General features: G+C 40.5%; 1 protein-coding gene across 4 annotated transcripts in view; it reads right to left on the reverse strand.

The window, feature by feature from the left end:
* KIAA1210 (KIAA1210 ortholog) overlaps positions 1-26,252 on the reverse strand; it is a 354,136-nt gene that overhangs the window by 8,865 nt on the left and 319,019 nt on the right. For 3 of the 4 annotated variants that reach the window (XM_053699173.1, XM_053699172.1, XM_053699175.1), the window contains exons 8-10: positions 21,689-21,761; positions 18,075-19,550; positions 16,965-17,071 (exon numbers count right to left, since the gene is read on the reverse strand). In XM_053699173.1, the coding sequence (XP_053555148.1) occupies positions 16,965-17,071; positions 18,075-19,550; positions 21,689-21,761 (1,656 nt within the window). The remainder of the gene's footprint in view (positions 1-16,964; positions 17,072-18,074; positions 19,551-21,688; positions 21,762-26,252) is intronic. The other variant, XM_053699176.1, reaches the window with a different exon arrangement.

The following is a 26,252-nucleotide window of genomic DNA, read 5'->3' on the forward strand; positions in this document are numbered from 1 at the left end:
TAACATTACTCTGATTTTCAGACTCCTAACCATGCCCCAAAGTTTTATGTGAATACCATCAGCTACCTTCTGCAGCTTGCTCCTGTTTGTGTAAAGGGTATTTTCATAAGCAAAAGAAGGGGGAGGGGGGAGTTTCTTATTTCCCACTTGCAGTGGGCTTTCCAGCTACCTTTTCAACAGAGCCAAAGTGACAGCTTCTAAGTAAGTTTTTAAACAGTTTTATACTGGATTTTGATATCAGTATCTGTGCATCTTATTCTTTATAGTAGTGTCTATTACATGCAGTTATATGAAAATGAGTGTATACTGTCCCTTTAATGTTAATTTTTATATATTATTCTTGACATATAATTGAGCAGATAGTACAGAGAAAGAAAAATGTGATAATTGTGAATGCCCCATATCACCTGAGCACAGGTACCCAACATGTATATTATTTGTTAATCCAATTACTAAACATATTAAAAATGGGCAACATGTCATAGGATTGCGCAAGAAGGCTATTTTCAAACCAATTTAAAAAAATGCTATTTTGTTAGTTATCACGGCTCAAGAACCATCAGATCCAATTTAACACCATATATAAAGTGTATATTTCCTAAAGGGACGCACTTTATGGAATATTAAATTTCACAAGAAACTTTTGTTTACGGAAATACAATTGGCTTCTGGAGCAATGCCTTGTTATAGATTCTCAGTAGATTTTTTAGCACTTAAAGGGACATGAAATGCAAAAGTTTTCTTTCATGATCCAGACAAAATATAAAATTTTAAACAACTTTCTTATTAACTTCTATTACAAATTTGCCTCATTCTCTGACAAGAGGTATATATGTGCAGCCATCAATCAGCAGCTTGCTCCCAGTAGTGCATTGCTGCTACTGAGTCTACCTAGGTATGCTTTTCAACAAAACGATACCAAGAGAATTAAGACAATTGGATAAAAGAAGTAAATTAGAAATTTGTTTTAAAAAGACCTGAGTCATGAAAGAAAAAATTGGGGTTTTATTCCCTTTAAAGTGATGGTAAACAGAGTATGTTTAAGTGAAAAATTAAATATTTTTTTTTTTTTTAAAAGTATACTGGTACCTTTACTTAATAGCATCAGGGTGCTTGAAAGTATTAAAAATCATGCATAGTTTATTACACTCGGCCTCACCACTGCCGTCCCACTTAAACGACCGTTGTTTTCAACCAGTGACTTATTCATAGCTCATATGTTTGTGTGAGCTATACGGCACCTCGCCCTATATAGACACCTTGCCCTATAAATAGATAGCATTTATACATACAAATACACACATATATATATATATATATATATATATATATATATATATACATACATACACACGCACGCATACACACAGTCATGGCCAAAAAAAAAATTATGCTTACCTGATCATTTTCTTTTCTTCCGATGGAAAGAGTCCACAGCTGCATTCATTAGTTTTGGGAAATAAGAACCTGGCCACCAGGAGGAGGCAAAGACACCCCAGCCAAAGGCTTAAATACTCCTCCCACTCCCCTCCCCAGTCATTCTACCGAGGAACAAGCAACAGTAGAAGAAATATCAGGGTGAAAAGGTGCCAGAAGAATAAAAACAAAGACACCCCACATAAAAAGATGGGTGGGGAGCTGTGAATTGTTTCTATCGGAATAAAAAAAAATGATCAGGTAAGCATAATTTATGTTTTTCTTCCTAAATGGAAAGAGTCCACAGCTGCATTCATTACTTTTGGGAAAACAATACCCAAGCTATAGAGGACACAATGCCAAAACAGGAGGGTACAATAGGTGGCCCATTCTGAGGGCACCAGGCCTGAAAACCTCTACCCAACAAAAAAAAACACTTCGACCGAAGCCGAGAAAACAGGAAGGGAAAAAGGCCCGAAGGACACTGACCAGCAGATAGTCTGGAAGCCTAGCTAGATACTGCAACTCAGACTCAACTGAGCCAACAGTTCTCCGGGAGACACCGTCGCCCAAAAGTCTATCTCCCACCATGCACCCTATACTAGCGAAGGGAACCCCAGCCAAACTCCCAAAGGAACAAGGCAAGGAAGAACCAAATGGAAACCGAAGGTTACCATAAACACCATAAAAGGAAAACCCTCAAATTAAACCAAGCTCGCAAGACCCAAATAGATTCTGACAACAATGGGAAGCAACGCCCAATCCAAATAAAAACGACAAGGTTTACAACCAGGTACCAGAACAGAGAGAGGTTCTCCCAACATCCTGCAAAGGATTGGAACAGCTAGCTAGCACACGATCAAGGCGCAAACAGCTGCAGCTGGTTACAAAAGAGCAACCCCTCAATTGCCAGGAAAGCAAGTCAACCAGCGACAACTTAAAATGGAGACCAAACATCCACAGAGCTCAGAACACTGAAGAATTCAGGCAAAATTACATGTAGCAGACCCAGACGAAGGTAAACACCTGAGTCAAGAACACACAGCCATCCTCAGGATGACACAGATGAATACTTGCTAGAAGCAGCTACCAAAATGTAGAGTGCTAAGCCTCCAATACAGAAGGCACACTCTAAGTAACCGAACCGCCAGACCTACACATAGGTCTAGAAAATAAAAGGAGAGTCCAGAACCTCAACGAGGACCAATGCGCCCCCAAGATCCAAGAAGAACAACGGATCTCAGGACCTACCCCAGCCGGGCCAACCCAAGCATTGGCAGGTCCGAAACCAGGGAACCAGAAGAACCCCAGCTCAAACAACGAGTGGAAAGATGGCACAGCCATTACAACAGTGCTTGGATGCCACACTTCCAAAAGAAAAAAAAGGGGGGCGGCAAAAGGGCCGGAAGGACAGAGCCCCTCCCCCCAGGACAAGGCCAGAAGCTGAACTGAGAGAACAAATCTCTAATGCCCTGATCTGGAAGGAATTCCCTGAAGATTTTTAACTTGCTAGCACCAGACAAGGTGCCATAGCTGCAGTGGTTTTTGCTAGCAGAGCAGCGAAGCCATTACACGAGATCAGCAAGCCGACCAAGGGAAACTGACCAATAGTCGAAGGCAAGCAAAAGGGGCATCGGCACCCAAAAAAACTTGTCAAATTTAATGGTACTCATTTATCGACCTCGGAAGAAAGAAGGGCTGATTCAGCCCTGCCGTGATCTGAACCTGTGACCTTAGATCTGTTAAACAGGCTTTTTTGTAGTTAGGGCATTTACCAACTGAGCTACCTCACCAGCCGGAACCAGTTCAACTAGCCCAACCATAAGACACAGCCCAAGTTTCCTGGAACTGGGGAACCCCGTACCCACTCTAGATCCTAACAGTCCGGTACAACCCGCAATGGGATCCACAAAGGAAACCTCAGCCACCGGAAGAACCAGAGCGAGGAGGTCCGAGCCCCCCAAAACGAGAACACGGAAACTGAAATCATCTGCCTGATATAAAAACCAGACCCCGGGAGATAACCATACAATGTCCAAAGTAAAATGGACAACGAGAAATACTTGCAAATCCTGCCAAAAGACGAGACCACCCCTTGCCAGAGTCCAACGCTCCAAGGAGCTAAGGAAGCAAAGACCGAAACAAGGTCACTAGAGAACAAGGGGATACCTCGAGGACAAAGCCACTCAAACTAAGGCTAGTCTCCACATCACCCCCCTAAAATCAGGAGAAGATGAAAGAAGGATGCAGAGCATCCCCCAGCTCCGGGGAAGAAACCCTAAGCAGAGCTTGAGGAGACCACACTGCCCATGTCCCTACAAAGGAACCAACTCCCAAAGGGAACCAGGTCCCCGAGGAATGGACGAAGTCCGAAAGGTCTCAAGAAGAGAACCACAGCAGGAACAAGTCCAAGGACAATTCCAGAACCTTAGAAGGCCAAACCGCCCAAAACGGCGGTAGGGAGGCGGTAAACCCCCAATCCTCCCAAGAGAGGAAAGAAACTCTAGGCCCCGAGGAAATCGGAGCAAAAAGAGTGACGCAGCGGAACTCCACTGACCCGGTCAATCAGATTGAAGGCTAAGGACTGACACAATCCTTTCTGCCATACGGATCCTTTTAGAGAGCTTAGCTGAACTTATAAAGAAAAACAAGAAAACACACAAATAATAACTGTAAGCGCCCCACCAGACCAGCCAAGCAGAACAGGCTCCACATGTCTGAATAAGCCACAGGAATGAAGATCTGAATCCCAGCAGGACCAGCCGCAGCTGGGGTCATAACTGTCAAGCTGCCTAACTCCTCCCTCAGAGGGGAAGGTAAAACAGACAAGCATAGGACTAACGTGTCCCTTAAACTTCCGAAGAAGCAACCAGAGAGAATCGATCCCAGAAGTTCCTGAAGGAAACACATAATCGAAAATAAAAGGCATCCTAACCAGATAAAAGAAAATATAACGCAACCCTGCTCCGGAACTGGTTCAGTACTACAAATCTATATTATCTAATTTTCCATTTTAATTTAATTTACTATTCCAAGAATGTTAAAGTGATGGTAAGCTTGACATGTTTTAAAACAGGTACAGAATCTAAGCAATATTTTATATGGACTTTAATTGATCACTTCTAATGAAGAGGCACTCTAGCACTTTTTTGTAGCTAAAGCACAGATTAGAGAACAGTTCAAACTGTTTGCTCACAAAAAATATGAGTTTTAAAGTGGGCAGCCAGAGCACGGGGTATTAGAATGGCACAGGTAGACTAGAAAGTAAGTTACAGAGCATCTTTATTAGAAGTGATCAATTAAAGTCCTAATAAAAACTTAAATTATGTTTACCTGATAATTTTCTTTTCTTCAGATGGAAAGAGTCCACAGCTGCATTCATTACTTTTGGGAATTCAGAACATGGCCACCAGGAGGAGGCAAAGACATCCCAACCAAAGGCTTAAATACCTCCCCCACTTCCCTCATACCCCAGTCATTCTGTCGAGGAAACAAGGAACAGTAGAAGAAATGTCAGGGTGAAAAGGTGCCAGAAGAACAAAAATAACAGACGCCCCACATAAAAATATGGGACAGGACTCTTTCCATCTGAAGAAAAGAAAATTATCAGGTAAGCATAATTTAAGTTTTTCTACATAAATGGAAAGAGTCCACAGCTGCATTCATTACTTCTGGGAAAACAATACCCAAGCTATAGAGGACACTGAATTAAAAAACAGTACGGTACAAGAGGCGGCCCATTCTGATGGCACCAGGCCTGAAAACCCCTACCCAACAACATCACGCTTCGTCCGAAGCCGAGAACTTCTTTGAAAAAAAAAAGGAAAAGGCCCAAGGACCCTGACTGCAGATAGTCCACAAGCCTTGCTAGAGACCACAGGGACTAGACTCGAGCCAACAGCCTCCAGAAAACACAGTCGCCCAGCAGTCAGTCTCCAAACAACACACCCCTTACTAAAGAAAGGGAACAAGCTACTGTATTCTTCCACAAAGAAAAGACACTGAGAGAACATGAATGTTCTTGTAAAGCACAGCTAATCCCCCTTAAGAGACTCAAGGCGCTGCTCATCTTATCAACCTCGAAAGGAGGAAGGCTGAGTAGACCTCGCTGGGGATCGAACTTGCAACCCTCGGTTTGCTACAGTGCAGAGTAGCCACAGTGCATTAGTATGTTGAACTAACTGTCCAGCTAGCATAAGGAACTCCAGACCATCAGAGACCCACCAGTCTCATAGAAACAAGGGGAGGCAACGCCCAGACCCCAGAAATACAGAAACCACGGGATAAGGCCAGGAGTCTGAAACAGAGAGGATCTTCCCCTAACACAGTGCAACCACACTCTAAAAAGCAACTGAAGACGAAGGTACCCAAGTCGCAAAAATGACTCTGAAACTTAAATACTTGCAGGGCAAGCAGAAATCAGCTGAAGATAGGATACTTCAGATTGCTAAGTATCCATGAACCAGCGGATAACGTTGCAGGCTAAGAGCCGCCAGTCCTTCCCACAAACCTTGAACATGGAGAAAGGAGAAAACTCAAGAGGTTTACAGTACCTCGAATGCTCCGAGGATGAATTTAGCAGAGCAACAGATCTCAGATCCTGCTCCCAACACTGGACCAGCCCAAGCAACAGACATGTCTGATAGACAGGGGGGACAGAAATACCCCAACCACAAGCCCCCAGGGAATGGAAAGAAAAAGGAGGGACTCACCCACCCCAACATAGCTCGGGTGCCAACCCAATCCGCTCCTCCAAAATAAGGCACTCCCAAGGAAAAACCCCTGAGACCTGGAACAGAGAATAGTGCAATAGATCCGTAGGAAGACCTGTCACAGCTCTCTTAGACAGTCTCTACATAGAGAGATAAAACTCCAACAGGTGGAACAGAGCCCACAGAGCAGCAGATGCTGCCCCTTACAGAAATAAGCCACCTGATCCAACCTCCTACACACAGGGCAGGACAAAGACCCTCCAGAGAGAGGAAACCCCAGCTCATAAGGAAGACAAAACTATCCCCTCAAAAAGGAAGGGCACAGATAAGAACACCGTACATGACCACAAGACATGAAGCCATAGTATGATCAAAACACAAACTGAATGAAAAAATCATCCAGACACCACTGTTGACCCAACAGAGAAAAAACTCCCCATGAAGAGGAGCACACACCGTCCGAAGGACAAGTCAGGCCTTAAAGTTTATAACCAGTACCCGAAGGTGGATGTGAACTCTGGCCTTCCTGCTTGCAAGCCCAATGAGCTAGCCCCTATGTCGCAACATAGGATCCCTGAAAAAAACTGGGTCGTCTCGAACCAGTCTACAGGATCATAAGTCTCCGGACATCCAAGAAAGATCCAAGACAAGAACCCTGGACCCGGGACCCAGAATCGTCCTAGAATGAACGACACCCCCAGGGAACACATCTGAAGGAATCAGACTTACAGGGGATGAGAACCGGGAAACCCGGAGAACGGGTACAGGACAGGACTCACTCATAATTCCCAGCCCAAAGGGAAGAGAACACCCTTAGCCGGAGGTTAAACCCCCCCCCCCTAACAAGGTGCTAGGCTGCAACAAAGTCACACAATTTCTCTAGAGCCCAAAGGCCCCAAGGACAACACTAAGGGAAATGAGAATGAAAACGGAGTCACCCGAAAGAGAGTAGAAAGAAAGGCTAGTCTCCATAATCCTTTCAGATTAACGTTCCAGAGGACCACACCCAAGGGAGAAAAATTCAAAGCATCCCGAAACCAGAAAAACATCCCCTAAGCAAAAAGCTTGGAAAAAGAGACAACACCTCCTATCACCCATGATATGGAGACAACTAACTCCCAAAGGAAGACAGAGCCTCACAGCCTTCAATTCCTAATTAAGCGGCCAAAGCCGCCAGAAAAACCGGACGAAGTCCAGAAAGTCTCAACCCAAAGGAAGAGAACCTCTAAAAGGAACAAATCCTAAAAGGACACATCCAAAGAGACCATGAAAGGCAAAACCATAAGAACGGCGGTATGAAGGACCTAAATCCTCCAAGCCTCCAACTCACAATGGGAAGGAACACTCTAGTTCCCAGAAAATTCAGAAAAGACTGAGCATGTCGCCGCGGATCTCAACGGAGTCCCGGCCCACTAGCTTGAAAGGCTAATGAGGACTGAACCAATCCCCCATGCCCCTAATCAACCACAGACCCTCAAGTCCTCTCAGGATGCTAGTTGAAGCTTGTAAACAACACAAATCCTATTTTTATCACTAGGCGCCCTCACCGGACCAACCGGACATAAAAAGGCGCCATGTGTTTGAACTAGGCCTCAAAGACAGAAGGATTTGTACCCAGTCAGGACCAGCCTGAAACCAAGGGCCCCAGCACTGTCAAGGCCTCATAGAGTCTCCCCCGGATGGAGGGATAAAGAACAGTCAGACTTTTTTAAACAGTGTGACAACAAAATTGTGAGTATCAATTCCAGAGAAGAAAGTTCCCGAAGTTAACATCACACCGCAACATGAGATTTAGACCAAATACAAATCATCTTCACCGGATGAAATAAAAGATAAGGCAACCCGTAGGTTATCGCCCAGGAAGAACGGACAGACCCGCAGGACCAGCCCAACAGGGGTCCGAGACTTCCAAGCTCAGAACTGGAAAAGGATACACAAATAACAGACTATTAAAAGATTACTTCATCCCTTTATGTCTATGCATGCCAGTCGAAGATTAAGACTGAGAATCACCATACCCATTTAGAGTGGGATCAGCAACGGCAAAAATGTGCCTTAGTAGAACACGAAGGCGCGCCAGTCTATAACAAAAGACGCAACATACCTCTGCCGGGACAAAAGAAAACACCAGCCCTGAAGGACGACCCCCTGAGGCCTCAGGGTCAGTCGCTCCCCTGGAGAGCTGAACTGAACCAGGCGATTCCACCCCTGACGAGCCCCAGTTAACGGAACATGGACAATACTGTAAGCTCACTCCCGGGAGGTGCAGATGCGCCAGCGCCAAAGATTTGGCCATGCGGAACTGTGTCGTAACCTCTGCTGGGAACAGGCCACACTCCCTAGGAGGATAAGTAACGTTTGGATTACCTGCATGTGTAGGAAGAGTTGGTGGTAGGGAACTCGTCTTGTGAGAAATAGAATCCCCAGAGACGGATGGCTCAGTGGGCACCTGATTCTCCGATCCTGAGGAACAGAGCACTCTAAAACGGCATTTGGAACATAACTGATGGACATGTATCACCCAGGCCAATTCATATTCTTCGCAAGAAGTAGAATCTGAATCAGAGACATCCATCTCCAAAAAATCAGAATCCTCCATAGCTGGGACACCGAATAAAAACATAATTTATGCTTACCTAATAAATTTATTTCTCTTGTAGTGTGTTCAGTCCACAGGTCATCCATTACTTATGGGATATATTCTCCTTCCAAACAGGAAGTTGCAAGAGGATCACCCAAGCAGAGCTGCTATATAGCTCCTCCCCTCACATGTCATATCCAGTCATTCGACCGAAACAAGACGTGAAAGGAGAAACTATAGGGTGCAGTGGTGACTGGAGTTATAATTTAAAATTTAGAACCTGCCTCAAATAGACAGGGCAGGCCTTGGACTGAACACACTACAAGAGAAATAAATTTATCAGGTAAGCATAAATTATGTTTTCTCTTGTTAAGTGTGTTCAGTCCATGGGTCATCCATTACTTATGGGATACCAATACCAAAGCTAAAGTACACGGATGATGGGAGTGACAAGGCAGGAACATTAAACAGAAGGAGCCACTGCCTGTAGAACCTTTCTCCCAAAAACAGCCTCCGAAGAAGCAAAAGTGTCAAATTTGTAAAATTTGGAAAAAGTGTGAAGTGAAGACCAAGTTGCAGCCTTGCAAATCTGTTCAACAGAGGCCTCATTCTTAAAGGCCCAGGTGGAAGCCACAGCTCTAGTGAAATGAGCTGTAATTCTTTCAGGAGGCTGCTGTCCAGAAGTCTCATAGGCTAAGCGTATTATGCTACGAAGCCAAAAAGAGAGAGAGGTAGACAAAGCCTTTTGACCTCTCCTCTGTCCAGAGTAAACGACAAACAGAGAAGAAGTTTGTTGAAAATCTTTAGTTGCCTGTAAGTAGAACTTCAGGGCATGGACCACGTCTAGATTATGCAAAAGACGTTCCTTCTTTGAAGAAGGATTAGGACATAAGGATGGAACAACAATCTCTTGATTGATATTCTTGTTAGAAACAACCTTAGGTAAAAACCCAGGTTTAGTACGCAGGACTACCTTGTCTTAATGAAAGATCAGATAAGGAGAATCACAATGTAAGGCAGATAACTCAGAGACTCTTCGAGCCGAGGAAATAGCCATCAAAAACAGAACTTTCCAAGATAAAAGCTTAATATCAATGGAATGAAGGGGTTCAAACGGAACACCCTGAAGAACTTTAAGAACCAAGTTTAAGCTCCACGGAGGAGCAACAGCTTTAAACACAGGCTTAATCCTAGCCAAAGCCTGACAAAAAGCCTGGACGTCTGGATTCTCTGCCAGACGCTTGTGTAAAAGAATAGACAGAGCAGAAATCTGTCCCTTTAGTGAACTAGCGGATAAGCCCTTTTCTAAACCCTCTTGTAGAAAAGACAATATCCTAGGAATCCTAACCTTACTCCATGAGTAACTCTTGGATTCACACCAATATAAATATTTACGCCATATCTTGTGGTAAATTTTTCTGGTAACAGGTTTCCGAGCCTGTATTAATGTATCAATAACCGAATCCGAAAACCCACGCTTTGATAGAATCAAGCGTTAAATTTCCAAGCAGTCAGCCTCAGAGAAATTAGGTTTGGATGGTTGAAAGGACCCTGAATTAGAAGGTCCTGCCTCAGGGGTAGAGACCATGGTGGACAGGACGACATGTCCACTAGGTCTGCATACCAGGTCCTGCGTGGCCACGCAGGCGCTATCAGAATCACCGATGCTCTCTCCTGTTTGATCCTGGCAATCAGTCGGGTAGCAACGGAAAAGGTGGAAACACATAAGCTATGTTGAAAACCCAAGGGGCTGCTAGCGCATCTACCAGCACCGCTCCCGGGTCCCTGGACCTGGATCCGTAACAAGGAAGCTTGGCGTTCTGGCGAGATGCCATGAGATCCAGATCCGGTTTGCCCCAACGATGAATCAGTTGAGCAAATACCTCCGGGTGAAGTTCCCACTCCCCCGGATGAAAAGTCTGGCGACTTAGAAAATCCGCCTCCCAGTTCTCCATGCCTGGGATGTAGATCGCTGACAGGTGGCAAGAGTGAGACTCTGCCCAGCGAATTATCTTCGAGACTTCCAACATCGCTAGGGAACTCCTGGTTCCCCCTTGATGATTGATGTAAGCCACAGTCGTGATGTTGTCCGACTGAAATCTGATGAACCTCAGTGTTGCTAACTGAGGCCAAGCCAGAAGAGCATTGAATATTGCCCTTAATTCTAGAATGTTTATTGGGAGGAGTTTCTCCTCCTGAGTCCACGATCCCTGAGCCTTCAGGGAGTTCCAGACTGCTCCCCAGCCTAGTAGGCTGGCATCTGTTGTTACAATCGTCCAATCTGGTCCCCGTGACCTCCTTCTTTGTTGAGGGTCCTAACAGGACATGAGAAAGCTAAACATATAGAAAAATGTATTCTTCTCTAAAGAGCTTAAAATTCTAATCATAAAAATATTTAACCCATTTGAACATCTCAGTATTTTCATGTGCATTTTATCTCAGAAAGTTATTCTTTTATTGCATGTTAAGATGAATAGGAACTCTTATGTACCTTTATATTATTGTCATTTGCTCACACTAGTTTGGGTTACTGAATTGGCAAATTTGCAGCACTATTATACATAATGTACTTATTATCAGTGTATATGTATTTATAATCTGTGCAATGTGCTTATTATCAGTGTATATGTATTTATAATCTGTGCAATGTGCTTATTATCAGTGTATACGTATTTATAATCTGTGCAATGTGCTTATTATCAGTGTATATGTATTTATAATCTGTGCAATGTGCTTATTATCAGTGTATATGTACTCATAATCTGTGCAATGTGCTTATTATCAGTATATATGTACTCATAATCTGGACATTGTGGTTATTATCAGTGTATATGTACTCATAATCTGTGCAATGTGCTTATTATCAGTGTATATGTACTCATAATCTGGGCATTGTGGTTATTATCAGTGTATATGTATTCATAATCTGTGCAATGTGCTTATTATCAGTGTATATGTACTCATAATCTGGGCATTGTGGTTATTATCAGTGTATGTTTACTCATAATCTGGGCAATGTGCTTATTATCAGTGTATATGTACTCATAATCTGGGCATTGTGGTTATTATCAGTGTATATGTACTCATAATCTGTGCAATGTGCTTATTATCAGTGTATGTTTACTCATAATCTGGGCATTGTGGTTATTATCAGTGTATATGTACTCATAATCTGGGCATTGTGGTTATTATCAGTGTATGTTTACTCATAATCTGGGCAATGTGCTTATTATCAGTGTATGTTTACTCATAATATGGGCATTGTGGTTATTATCAGTGTATGTTTACTCATAATCTGGGCATTGTGGTTATTATCAGTGTATATGTACTCATAATCTGGGCATTGTGGTTATTATCAGTGTATATGTACTCATAATCTGGGCATTGTGGTTATTATCAGTGTATGTTTACTCATAATCTGGGCAATGTGCTTATTATCAGTGTATATGTACTCATAATCTGGGCATTGTGCTTATTATCAGTGTATATGTACTCATAATCTGGGCATTGTGCTTATTATCAGTGTATATGTACTCATAATCTGGGCATTGTGCTTATTATCAGTGTATATGTACTCATAATCTGTGCAATGTGGTTATTATCAGTGTATATGTACTCATAATCTGGGCATTGTGGTTATTATCAGTGTATATGTACTCATAATCTGGGCAATCTGGTTATTATCAGTGTATATGTACTCATAATCTGGGCAATCTGGTTATTATCAGTGTATATGTACTCATAATCTGGGCAATGTGGTTATTATCAGTGTATATGTACTCATAATCTGTGCAATGTGGTTATTATCAGTATATATGTACTCATAATCTGGGCATTGTGGTTATTATCAGTGTATATGTACTCATAATCTGGGCAATGTGCTTATTATCAGTGTATATGTACTCATAATCTGGGCATTGTGGTTATTATCAGTGTATATGTACTCATAATCTGGGCAATGTGCTTATTATCAGTGTATATGTACTCATAATCTGGGCATTGTTCTTATTATCAGTGTATATGTACTCATAATCTGGGCATTGTGCTTATTATCAGTGTATATGTACTCATAATCTGGGCATTGTGCTTATTATCAGTGTATATGTACTCATAATCTGGGCATTGTGGTTATCAGTGTATATGTACTCATAATCTGGGCAATGTGGTTATTATCAGTGTATATGTACTCATAATCTGGGCAATGTGGTTATTATCAGTGTATATGTACTCATAATCTGTGCAATGTGGTTATTATCAGTGTATATGTACTCATAATCTGGGCATTGTGGTTATCAGTGTATATGTACTCATAATCTGGGCAATGTGGTTATTATCAGTGTATATGTACTCATAATCTGGGCAATGTGGTTATTATCAGTGTATATGTACTCATAATCTGTGCAATCTGGTTATTATCAGTGTATATGTACTCATAATCTTGGCAATATGCTTGTTATCAGGGTATATATTAGGTACTCATAATCTGGGCAATCTGGTTATTATCAGTGTATATGTACTCATAATCTTGGTAATATGCTTGTTATCAGGGTATTAGGTACTCATAATCTGGGCAATGTGCGTATTATCAGTGTAAGCAGCAGTTAGGGCTTTGGGCATAACATAAAAGTAAGAAGGTTCAGTGGGTTGCTAATGTATATGTAAGCAGTGATGCTCCTGTGGTCACTAAATTGGATTAGGCGGCTGTACTGCTCTTGATTTATTACTCATATTGTTTCCCACTCAAGATCTCCTTTTTATAGTTTTTCATGTTTTTATTTGTAAACAGTCTGATGTGTGTCTGTGTGAGTGTGTGTCTGTTATGTGTGGCTATGTTTGGGTGTATTATTTTTATGTGTGCCTATGTATATGTGTGTGCACCTCTGTGTGTCTGTGTGCATCTGCACATCTGGGTTTATTTATGAGTGTGTGCTTATCTGTATCTGTGTTTATAGGTCTCTATGTATGTGCATGTGTAGATATGATTGTGTGCATTTATGTATGTGCCTACATCTGTATAATTGTGCGCATTGACTATACAATGTGTGTTTGTAAAACAAACACAAAAAAAGGCTTTGCTCAAATAAATAAATACGGCAATGCTTGTCTGTACCTTTTTTAACTCATTACATTTTATCTTTTTTTTTATTACTATTATTATACTTGATTTATAACGTGCCAACAAATGCTGTCCATGGATACAAAAGATAAAAGTACAATGATACAATATTTTAAGAGACAGGACAACATTTATCAAACAAATGGGATGTTGGGGTGGACAGCAAAATTGCTTGGGGGGGGGGCCCCCAAGAAAATGTTTGCCCAGGGCCCAATCAATATTAAAGATGGCCCTGGACCTAGGGTTGCCACCTCGGCCATGTTTTCCTGGACACTTATGAGTTACACATGCTGCAGGGTGTGCAGGGAGGAACATGTATTGTGCTGTCTATCTGCACTATTCATGTGATGTCCAGAGGCACAATACAGGTTCCTCCCTGCTTACCCTGCAGCATGTGTAACTCATAAGTGTCCAGGAAAACATGGCTGAGGTGGCAACCCTACCTGGACCACACTAAACAAGGTCTGTTAATTGTTAAATGACTCCTGTTCCATCTAGGTCCTGTAGGTGTATATATATTTGGCAGTATGGGGGCAATAGCATCAATATGATGGGCAAATAACATTATTTTTAATATACATGCTGCTTAGTTAGCTGTATTTATGCTGTGTGAGTTCAGGCTGCATATCATCTGGACAGGCAGCATTTAGAAAACAGCTACGTAACTCACACAGCATAAAGCTTCCTATCTGTGTGCTTAGATATGCAGCTCTCTGCAGACTAATACATTCCAGGGGAAGGGGAGATTGGAGACTTTTCTAGCTGCCTTGTTTAAAGGGACAGTATACATTCATTTTCATATAACTGCATGTAATAGACACTACTATAAAGAATAAGATGCACAGGTACTGATATAAAACTCCAGTCTAAAACTGTTTAAAAACTTACTTAGAAGCTCTCAGTTTAGCTCTGTTGAAAAGGTAGCTGGAAAGCCCACTGCAAGTGGCAAACAAGACACTCCCCCCTCCCCCTTCTTTTGCATATGAAAAGACCCTTTACACAAACAGGAGCAAGCTGCAGAAGGTAGCTGACGGTATTCTCATAAAACTTTGGGGCTTGGTTAGGAGTCTGAAAATCAGAGCAATGTTATTTAAAAATAAGCAAAACTATAAATTTAAAAAAACAAAAAAATACTTTATGGGCTATATAAATAGATCATCTACAAAACATTTATGCAAAGAAAAAATCATTGTATAATGGCCCTTTTAACTATTCATGATCAGGAACAAAATGTTTCAGTTTTAGTACATTTAATTTGAGCAGAACTGCATAAGCAAAACTATTTCCTTATGGAAGCACTTTCTGACTACTGTTTGGCAATGAGTTTCATGTTTGGCAATAAGTTTCATAATGGGGTTATAAAAAGTGTTTCAGGATATACCTTTTTATAATTTTTGCAGCTTTTATTTAAATTGGCTCTATGCACTCTGCTTCACATGTGTGAATGAGCTATATATATATATATAAAACAATTAATGGGTGGGGTCATCTGAGGGAGGGGTGAGGGGTGGGGCTTTATTTCGTGGTGTGTGGTCTAGTGCCCCTCAATTTCAAAATTTACCAGCTGCCACTGAGGATACCTACTATTGGAAATAACAGAAGTGCGGAAGTCCCTTACCCGCAACATAATATACAAAGACTCAGCCCCCATAAGACATAGGAGGCGGATTTGTGTATCACACCACTTAAAGATCAAGAAAGAAAAGCTGGTCGCAAAAACGTCTCTCAGCAAGGATAATAAGGTTAGATCTACACACCTGCTTACCCTACCGCATTTCATATAGGTACATAGTACCTTATAAAAATAAATATATATCTTCTATAAACTTAGGCTGCAGCCAAGAAAATTTCTCATAAACATCATAGACTTTCATATTGGGTATTACCTAAGGGTTACCTCAAGATGGACTTTTAATCACATTTTGGAAAAAACAGACTTTTTTATACATACTCTATAAACTTCATTTGAAAATTGCAATTGTGTTTATACAATTTTAATTCAGGTATATAGTCCTAAACTCCTGATTAGATCAACAGCCTATCATATAACTGTGGGTTTTAAAACTGGTTTTTCGAAAATTGCTTTGTTGAAATTTGTCAAATATTGATACTGATACGCAAGAAATCAATATTAGATCAATTTAAGATTAGATTACAAGGTTGGCCAACCTATCAGATTCATTTGTACATAAGAATCTCAAACTTACATGTTTTAAAAAAAAACTTTTTTGTTTTTACTAAAATAAAATACATTTTTATTCTGTACAAAATCTTATCTGGTGTCATAGAATAGATTTCTATTTACATTTTTATATATATTTTTTTTATATTTTCATATTTTAAAAATCTACATAAGGTATTAGCTCTATTTAGAGCGCCCTTTCCTATAAACTACTCTTCTTCTCTTCTCTGAATTCCCAAAAGTAATTGCTTAGATTCCAGACCTGATTTTAAAACAGGACAAGTTTACCATCACTTTAACTATGTAACAGTTTTTGGTATCATTTGTAGAAACACCATAATTTTAAGCTTGTAGCAATATCACAGGTCACATCACAGAACTTACTAAATGTCTAGTAACTTTTTCACTCCTTTAAATGAATTCTGTAGTTAGTACTTTAGCTAACAGACCGATATGCACAAAAACTAAAGTAAATATTGAGTTCAGCAGTAGACTACGGAACATTAAAGGAATATGAAACACAAACATTTTTTGTGCGATTCAGACAAAGCATACACTTTTAAAAAAAGTTTCCAGTTTACTTCTATTATCAAATTTGCTTCGTCCCATGGTATTCTTTGTTGAAGAGATACCTAGGTGTCTGGAGTAATAGATAGCAGGAAATAGTGTTGCTATCAAGTGCTCATGAAAATGGAAAACAATCTTGCAAAACTGCTGCCATATAGTGCTCTAGGACATGTGCGCCCTTCTGAGCTTTTTTTCAACAAAAGATACCAAGTGAACAAAGAAAATTTGATAATAGAAGTAAATTGATAATAGAAGTAAATTGTTAAAAATTGCAATCTCTATCTGAATTATGAAAGAATTCCCTTTAAAAACTGACCACAATATTTATGTGGTTCATACATTAACCTAAATGTGAATTGTTAACTAAACATTACATAGGTAGATAGATACCTTCCCATGTTGGTCTATTTCCTTTCCTTCAGGACTCTGCTCTTTGGCAAGTGGATGATCCTGAAATACTCGCTGCTTCAGTTTTGCCATAGAGATCCATGCCGGTTCTGCACAAAACAATGAAGTTAATTTGCTTAACATTTTTCCCTTATGTGGAATGCTGCAGGGGCATTGGCAGGTGTCAAAGAGATTTGGTCTAGAGGCTATGGAAAATCCGAACCTTCAGGGGGTAAATTGCACACAAACACTGCTTAGATTAATTGTCTATAATCTCATACACTGAGATCCATCACACAATAGGTGATAATCACAGATATAGCAGGGCTCAAAAATTCCACTTGCCCACTAGCCATTGGCGAGTAGAAATTAAAGTGTGGCGAGTAGTAAAAGATAGTGAGTAAATGTTAAATCAACAAAGCTTTCATATAGCAAACACTGCAGTATTGATAAGATCAGTGTAGGTGGCAGTTTCTGAAGGCCAAATCAGCTATTTAAAATGATTGTCCCCTTTATCAAGCTAATGGACACCCATGGTTAATTGTTCATGTTACTATCCATGCAAAATTAAAAAAAGCAAATTGGACACTGAACAGATTTGTTTCATGCCCCTGCTGCCTTAGATTGAACCTGTCTTGGATTACACAACTTTGCATCATGTGAGATAAATGCTGTCTATATAGTGTAAAATGGACAGCAAATGTATATATTTTGAATAATTGTATTAAAATGACAATTTGTTATGGTTTAAAATAACAAATATTAAAAATGACTACACAATAAGGTGTTTCACAATGGCAAAACATTAGCAAAGAGGGGTTGGGGTAGTTAGTGTGGTGTGGGCAGGATTAGTGTTGAGTAACATTTTGCCATGGCTAGTAGCTTAGGACTTCAAATTTTGAGCCATGGATATAGTATTGATAACAATAATGTAAATATACAAAGATCAGTTGTACAGCCTGCAGTCACACACACAAACAAGGGGAAAAGTGACTGTATGTGAAAATAAACAGCAAACAGCAAACTAACCTGACATAATTTCATCATACATCTTAAACGTCCTAAGAACACTTGGGCCTATACTGAACAAATAAAAACAAAAAGATTTAGTACCTGTGTGCTGTGAATGATCCTGAGACTTTGTCTCATTTGCTTTTGACAGATTTTTTTCTTCATGTAAAGGTTTTGAAACTGGTGTGTTATCAGGTGGAGTATGGGATGGTTTTATGGGGTTTGTAACATTTTGAGTATGAGTTGGCGATATGACACCAACAAATAAAGATGACGTTTTTATGGATTCACTAAAATGTTCATCACTATATTTTAAAGGGGTGGAAGTGCTCCTTAGTCTGATGCCAAATGGTTTGTTGGAGGGTTCATCAACACTTATCTCTGTAGGCTTTTCGCTCTTGTTTTGTTCCTGTATGTTGCTTGCTATTACAGGTTCCTTAGGGTTTACTACACCTCCAAATAGCTCTGGTTTTAAGGTGTTTACACGATTACTCCTTTCAAAGCCCACATCTTTAGCCTTTGCCTCACTAGATAGTGATCTCTGCCATGCAGGAGCTACCGTGAACCTCACTGGTTTAGTGGATGATTTTTGTATAGTTTCAGGGTTGAGAATAGCTGGTTTAATGACATCACACCTTTCTTTATGGGCATCAGTTTTGACCAGAATTTGCTCCTCTCTACTAAGTGATCCACTCTGTGAGTTCACTTGGCACAAATTATCCCTATTCCTCTTTACAGAGGGCTCCTCCTCCTTCTGGCTCCTTAAAATGGTGTCTGACTCTATAGGTGTATCTTCAGTCTCAGGCTGTAAAGGCAACTGCTCATACAAATTTGATTTTTCACTGACATTAACAGTAATTAATGGCTCTGCATTTTGCACGCTGGGAAGGGTATCAGTTTCTGTTGGAATCTCTCTGCTCTCATTAACCACATCATCATCTGTAACAACACTTCCAGTAGCCTCTTTATCAGTTCCTGTAACACTATTATTGTTACTGAGCACCACAGTCATTATAGCTTCCAATAGATCATCTGAAGTAGCTGATAGCTCAGTGACATTTACAGAACTTTCTGCTAAATTGTCTTCTCCCTCAGGTATACACCTGACCAATTCTTCATGACATTCATCTTTACTTTCATGGCTCAGTATTTTGTCTCCTACAGTAATTTCCAAGCTGGTTATTTTCTGATTTTCAGTGTAAATATTCACTAATCCAACATCAAGGTCAGAGTTGTCTTTAACTTTCAAATTTTGAGCATCTTCACAGATATCTTCAGAGTTGGAATTATCTATAGTCTCTGCAGCCAATGTCTGTTCATAGGAAGGAAGAGAATTGTTTTTTTCGTGTGGTTGTGGATCTTCCCCATTATTATCCATATCCTCAGAAGAAATATTGTGGAGCTCCACTTCACATATACTTAAGGGGGCTTCCTCTTCAGCTGATAAGCTTGAATCCTCAGTGCAAACAGTCACGCAAATTCCTGGCACAGCACGGTCTTCCGCACACTCCTTGAACTCTGCTGCAGATGCAATTTGTAAAGGAGTAACATCAAACTCTGAAACCTCAACCACAGACTCTAAGAATAAAAAGAGTTTATATTTATCATTTATCAATTTATTTATTTAAGAGTTTAAATAAATTTCATTTTTTTTATATATACAGTATATATATCCCTCCACTTTCTGCCTGTCCCAGACAGCAGGAACCAGGCACCAATGAACATGTAAGAGGGAAAGGGGGGCTGTGCCTAGTTTGGTTATCAAGTCACCTACTGTCTTGTTTCCCCCACCCTACAGCTCACAGCAGGACATAGATGTTTAAACCCTCTGCAACCCAAGGTGAATACGCTGCTAGTAAAATTTCTTATACTATTTCTTTCCTCTCTGCCTCTCTCTTGCATACCCTCCCCTCACTTAGTTTTGTCTCTCTCCTTCTCTCTCTTTCATCTTCTCACTCTGCTCTATTCCTCCTTCTCTCACTCCCCATCCTCTTTACTCTCTCTGTCTCTCTCACCCTCTTTCTCCTCTATTTCCTCCTTTCTCTAACATCCTCCCTCTCTTCACTTCGTTCTCTCTTTTTCATCTCTTTCTCTCTCCCCCTTTTCCCTCTCCCTCCTCTTTCTTAAACTTCTCTCACTCCTGCCTCTCTATATCGCTCCTCCCTTCTCCGTCTTTTCCTCTCCCTTCTCTTTTTCTCCCTGCTCTATTTCCTCACAGCTTAACTATGTCTTCTCTTCCCATCCTCTCTTCACCTCTTGCACTTCCATATCTCTCCTTTTAATTTTCCTATCTCTCCTCTGTCTCTCTCACTTCCCACTCTATCCTATCTGACTTCACTCTCCCTTCTCTAGCCACTTTCTGTAATCTCTCCTCACTTTTCCTTCTCCTCTCTCTTTCTCAGTGTTCTCTCTTTCTGACCCTCTCCATTGCCTCTCTCTTCCCTGCCTCTCTCTCCCCTATCTCTGTCTCTCATAACAATCTCACTTTTTTCTTTTCAATTTTTAATTTATCTTTTCTCCTCATTATTATTGAGATATTTGGTGCAATGGAACTCCAAAACATAAATGACCTAAATAAAGAAAAAAGAGGGAATAAGTCTTGTACACAACCAGGTATACAGTGGAGGAACATGTTTAATGGGTAATAAAAAATAAAAAATAAGAGAAGCCTCATATTTAAATTTTGCTTAAAGGGACATTAAACACTTTGAGATGGTAATATAAAATGATAAATTGTATATATAAAACAACTCTGCAATATACTTTCATTATTTATTTTGTCCTCTTTGCCTGTAATTCCATTCTGAAATTGTGAGCTTTTCAGTTCCTTTTAGAAATGGAAGTGCAGAACACTGTTAAATCCAGCACAACCATTGGCTGCACACTCTAGTGACCTATTTATAACTGACCCTAATTGGCCACAGTAGAGAAAGTAACACAAGTTACAACATGGCAGCTCCCAGTGTTTTATAGACATTAAAACTTTACACTTATTTTGTCACTTTTTAAACAACTAATGAAACTTTAAAAAATACATCTACATGTTAGTCATGGACTAATCGTTTCTTTGAATGCATCATTCTATCTAGCATGTATTTAGTGTTTAATGTCCCTTTAAGGCCTGCCTCCCTTACTTAGAGTGCCTCTGACCCTGGAGCCACATCTGACCCTCCAATGTTTTTTTGAGTGGCCTTCAGCACCACTAAGCAGTTAACAGACATCAGTGATTAACTACTTAGTTCCACCCTTCTTAGAAAGTAATTAAAGGGCCACTAAAGACAAAACAAAGTTTCATGATTGAGATAAAGCATGCAGTTTAACAAAATCTTACAAATGTGCACAACCTTTTTCTATTCACTCTTTCTGAGGCTCCATCTCCTATTGCGCATGTGCAAAACTGCTCAGTATGTACGTTTATGCATTTTGTGATTGGATGATGGCTGTGACATGATACACGGAGAGAAGAAATTGGATCAACTTTGAAATTTGCCAGAGAATATTCTACTGCTCGTTTAAAATTCAAAGCAAGTGCTATTGCATATTGTATTTTTATTGTGTGTTTGTCAGATATTAAATTCTACTGTATTTAGTGGTCATTTAAGCATGTATTTGATGCAAAATGTTACAAATTTGATTAATAGATAGAGCTAAATTAAAATAATAAATTAAATTAACTAAACTAATAATTACAAATGTAATTATAATTTGAAAATTACCATCTGTGTGCTTCTCTTGTTCAAAGCTCAGTCTCAGTTCACATTCTGGATGTGATCTTTTTGGTTCATTTTCCTGTAAAAAAAAAAAAAGAATAAAACATTTTATTTTCACTTTAATCCATACAGTATCAGTGACCTTCATTCAAGCAGCACTGTATTGTCTGAAGTATGACACTAAATAGCATAAACATCTAGTTTTTTTCTCTTAAACATATAATGCACCAAATTAAATGAGCTTTTGATGGATTTTTACTTGGCACAATCCTGTTTTATTTCAGTGAACAAGGCTACATGTATGTTTCTGACAGTTGCCAGCCCAGATGCATTAAAAAGGATATGGTACTCAAAAATGTTTCTATCATGAATATGAATATATGAGTTGCAGTTAAAGGCAAAGAGTGTTGTAAACATTTCTTCCCTTTAAGGTGTTCCTTATGATCCATTTTACCTGCTGGAGTGTACTGAATTGTTTGTAAACAGCTCCTTTGGCTTAAAGGGACAGTAAAGTAAAAAAAAAAAAAAAATCTTTCATGATTTAAATAGGGCATGTAATTTTAAACAACTTTCCAATTTACTTTTTTTTTTTTTTTTTACCAATTTTGCTTTGTTCTCTTGGTATTCTTAGTTGAAAGCTAAATCTGGGAGGTTCATGTGCAAATTTCTTAGACCTTGAAGACTGCCTCTAATCGGAAAGCATTTTGACAGTTTTTCACCACTAGAGGGCGTTAGTTCGTGTGTTTCATATAGATAACATTGAGCTCTGGCACGTGAAGCTCCTAAGAGCAAGCACTGATTGGTTAAAAATGCATGTCTGTCAAAAGAACTGAAATAAGGGGGCAGTTTGCAGAGGCATAGATACAAGGTAATCACAGAGGTAAAAAGTATATTATTATAACTGTGTTGGTTATGCAAAATTGGGGAATGGGTAATAAAGGTATTATCTACCTTTTTAAACAACAAAAATTCTGGTGTTTACTGTCCCTTTAATTGTATAATTTATAGTAGTTGATTTTGCCTTTTGAAACCACCACCTATACTGAAAATATGAATGTTTATATGCTCTGTAGAAAGGATATAAAGGGATAGTAAACACCAACATTTTATTTTATGATTCAGATAGAACATACAATTTTAAACAACTTTCCAATTTAATTCTATTATCACATTTTTTTAATTCTCTTGTTATCCATTGCTGAAGGGACAGCATTGCACTGCTGACAGGAAGCTGAAAATATCTATTTAGCCAATCACAAGAGACAAATGTGTGCAGGCACCAATTAGCAGCAGCTCTCACTAGTGTATGATATGTGCATATTCATTTTTTAACAAGGGATACTAAGAGAACGAAGCATATTTGAAAAACAGAATTTATGTTTACCTGATAAATTACTTTCTCCAACGGTGTGTCCGGTCCACGGCGTCATCCTTACTTGTGGGATATTCTCTTCCCCAACAGGAAATGGCAAAGAGCCCAGCAAAGCTGGTCACATGATCCCTCCTAGGCTCCACCTTCCCCAGTCATTCGACCGACGTAAAGGAGGAATATTTGCATAGGAGAAATCATATGATACCGTGGTGACTGTAGTTAAAGAAAATAAATTATCAGACCTGATTAAAAAACCAGGGCGGGCCGTGGACCGGACACACCGTTGGAGAAAGTAATTTATCAGGTAAACATAAATTCTGTTTTCTCCAACATAGGTGTGTCCGGTCCACGGCGTCATCCTTACTTGTGGGAACCAATACCAAAGCTTTAGGACACGGATGAAGGGAGGGAGCAAATCAGGTCACCTAGATGGAAGGCACCACGGCTTGCAAAACCTTTCTCCCAAAAATAGCCTCAGAAGAAGCAAAAGTATCAAATTTGTAAAATTTAGTAAAAGTGTGCAGTGAAGACCAAGTCGCTGCCTTACATATCTGATCAACAGAAGCCTCGTTCTTGAAGGCCCATGTGGAAGCCACGGCCCTAGTGGAATGAGCTGTGATTCTTTCAGGAGGCTGCCGTCCGGCAGTCTCGTAAGCCAATCTGATGATGCTTTTAAGCCAAAAAGAGAGAGAGGTAGAAGTTGCTTTTTGACCTCTCCTTTTACCAGAATAAACAACAAACAAGGAAGATGTTTGTCTAAAATCCTTTGTAGCATCTAAATAGAATTTTAGAGCACGAACTACATCCAAATTGTGCAACAAACGTTCCTTCTTTGAAACTGGATTCGGACACAAAGAAGGCACGACTATCTCCTGGTTAATGTTTTTGTTAGAAACAACTTTCGGAAAAAAACCAGGTTTAGTACGCAAAACCACCTTATCTGCATGGAACACCAGATAAGGAGGAGAACACTGCAGAGCAGATAACTCTGAAACTCTTCTAGCAGAAGAAATTGCAACCAAAAACAAAAATTTCCAAGATAATAACTTAATATCAACAGAATGTAAGGGTTCAAACGGAACCCCCTGAAGAACTGAAAGAACTAAATTGAGACTCCAAGGAGGAGTCAAAGGTTTGTAAACAGGCTTGATTCTAACCAGAGCCTGAACAAAAGCTTGAACATCTGGCACAGCTGCCAGCTTTTTGTGAAGTAACACAGACAAAGCAGAAATCTGTCCCTTCAAAGAACTTGCAGATAATCCTTTCTCCAAACCTTCTTGAAGAAAGGATAGAATCTTAGGAATTTTTATCTTGTCCCAAGGGAATCCTTTAGATTCACACCAACAGATATATTTTTTCCATATTTTATGGTAGATTTTTCTAGTTACAGGCTTTCTGGCCTGAACAAGAGTATCAATGACAGAATCTGAGAACCCTCGCTTTGATAAGATCAAGCGTTCAATCTCCAAGCAGTCAGTTGGAGTGAGACCAGATTCGGATGTTCGAACGGACCTTGAACAAGAAGGTCCCGTCTCAAAGGTAGCTTCCATGGTGGAGCCGATGACATATTCACCAGGTCTGCATACCAAGTCCTGCGTGGCCACGCAGGAGCTATCAAGATCACCGATGCCCTCTCCTGATTGATCCTGGCTACCAGCCTGGGGATGAGAGGAAACGGTGGGAATACATAAGCTAGTTTGAAGGTCCAAGGTGCTACTAGTGCATCTATAGAGTCGCCTTGGGATCCCTGGATCTGGACCCGTAGCAAGGAACCTTGAAGTTCTGACGAGAGGCCATCAGATCCATGTCTGGAATGCCCCACAACTGAGTAATTTGGGCAAAGATTTCCGGATGGAGTTCCCACTCCCCCGGATGAAATGTCTGACGACTCAGAAAATCCGCTTCCCAATTTTCCACTCCTGGGATGTGGATTGCAGACAAGTGGCAGGAGTGAGTCTCCGCCCATAGAATGATTTTGGTCCCTTCTTCCATCGTCAGGGAACTCCTTGTTCCCCCTTGATGGTTGATATACGCAACAGTCGTCATGTTGTCCGATTGAAACCGTATGAATTTGGCCTTTGCTAGCTGAGGCCAAGCCTTGAGAGCATTGAATATCACTCTCAGTTCCAGAATATTTATCGGGAGAAGAGATTCTTCCCGAGACCAAAGACCCTGAGCTTTCAGGAGTCCCCAGACCGCGACCCAGCCCACCAGACTGGCGTCGGTCGTGACAATGACCCACTCTGGTCTGCGGAAGCTCATCCCCTGTGACAGGTTGTCCAGGGACAGCCACCAACGGAGTGAATCTCTGGTCCTCTGATCTACTTGTATCGTCGGAGACAAGTCTGTATAATCCCCATTCCACTGACTGAGCATGCACAGTTGTAATGGTCTCAGATGAATTCGCGCAAAAGGAACTATGTCCATTGCCGCGACCATCAAACCTATTACTTCCATGCACTGCGCTATGGAAGGAAGAGGAACAGAATGAAGTACTTGACAAGAGTTTAGAAGTTTTGATTTTCTGGCCTCTGTCAGAAAAATCCTCATTTCTAAGGAGTCTATTATTGTTCCCAAGAAGGGAACTCTTGTTGACGGAGATAGAGAACTTTTTTCTACGTTCACTTTCCACCCGTGAGATCTGAGAAAGGCCAGGACAATGTCCGTATGAGCCTTTGCTTGTGGAAGGGACGACGCTTGAATCAGAATGTCGTCCAAGTAAGGTACTACTGCAATGCCCCTTGGTCGTAGCACCGCTAGAAGGGACCCCAGTACCTTTGTGAAAATTCTTGGAGCAGTGGCTAATCCGAATGGAAGTGCCACAAACTGGTAATGCCTGTCCAGAAAGGCGAACCTTAGGAACCGATGATGTTCCTTGTGGATAGGAATATGTAGATACGCATCCTTTAAATCCACCGTGGTCATGAATTGACCTTCCTGGATGGAAGGAAGAATTGTTCGAATGGTTTCCATTTTGAACGATGGAACCTTGAGAAACTTGTTTAGGATCTTGAGATCTAAGATTGGTCTGAATGTTCCCTCTTTTTTGGGAACTATGAACAGATTGGAGTAGAACCCCATCCCTTGTTCTCCTAATGGAACAGGATGAATCACTCCCATTTTTAACAGGTCTTCTACACAATGTAAGAATGCCTGTTTTTTTATGTGGTCTGAAGACAATTGAGACCTGTGGAACCT

Source organism: Bombina bombina, chromosome 1, assembly GCF_027579735.1.
Source record: "Bombina bombina isolate aBomBom1 chromosome 1, aBomBom1.pri, whole genome shotgun sequence".
Lineage (NCBI taxonomy): Eukaryota > Metazoa > Chordata > Amphibia > Anura > Bombinatoridae > Bombina > Bombina bombina.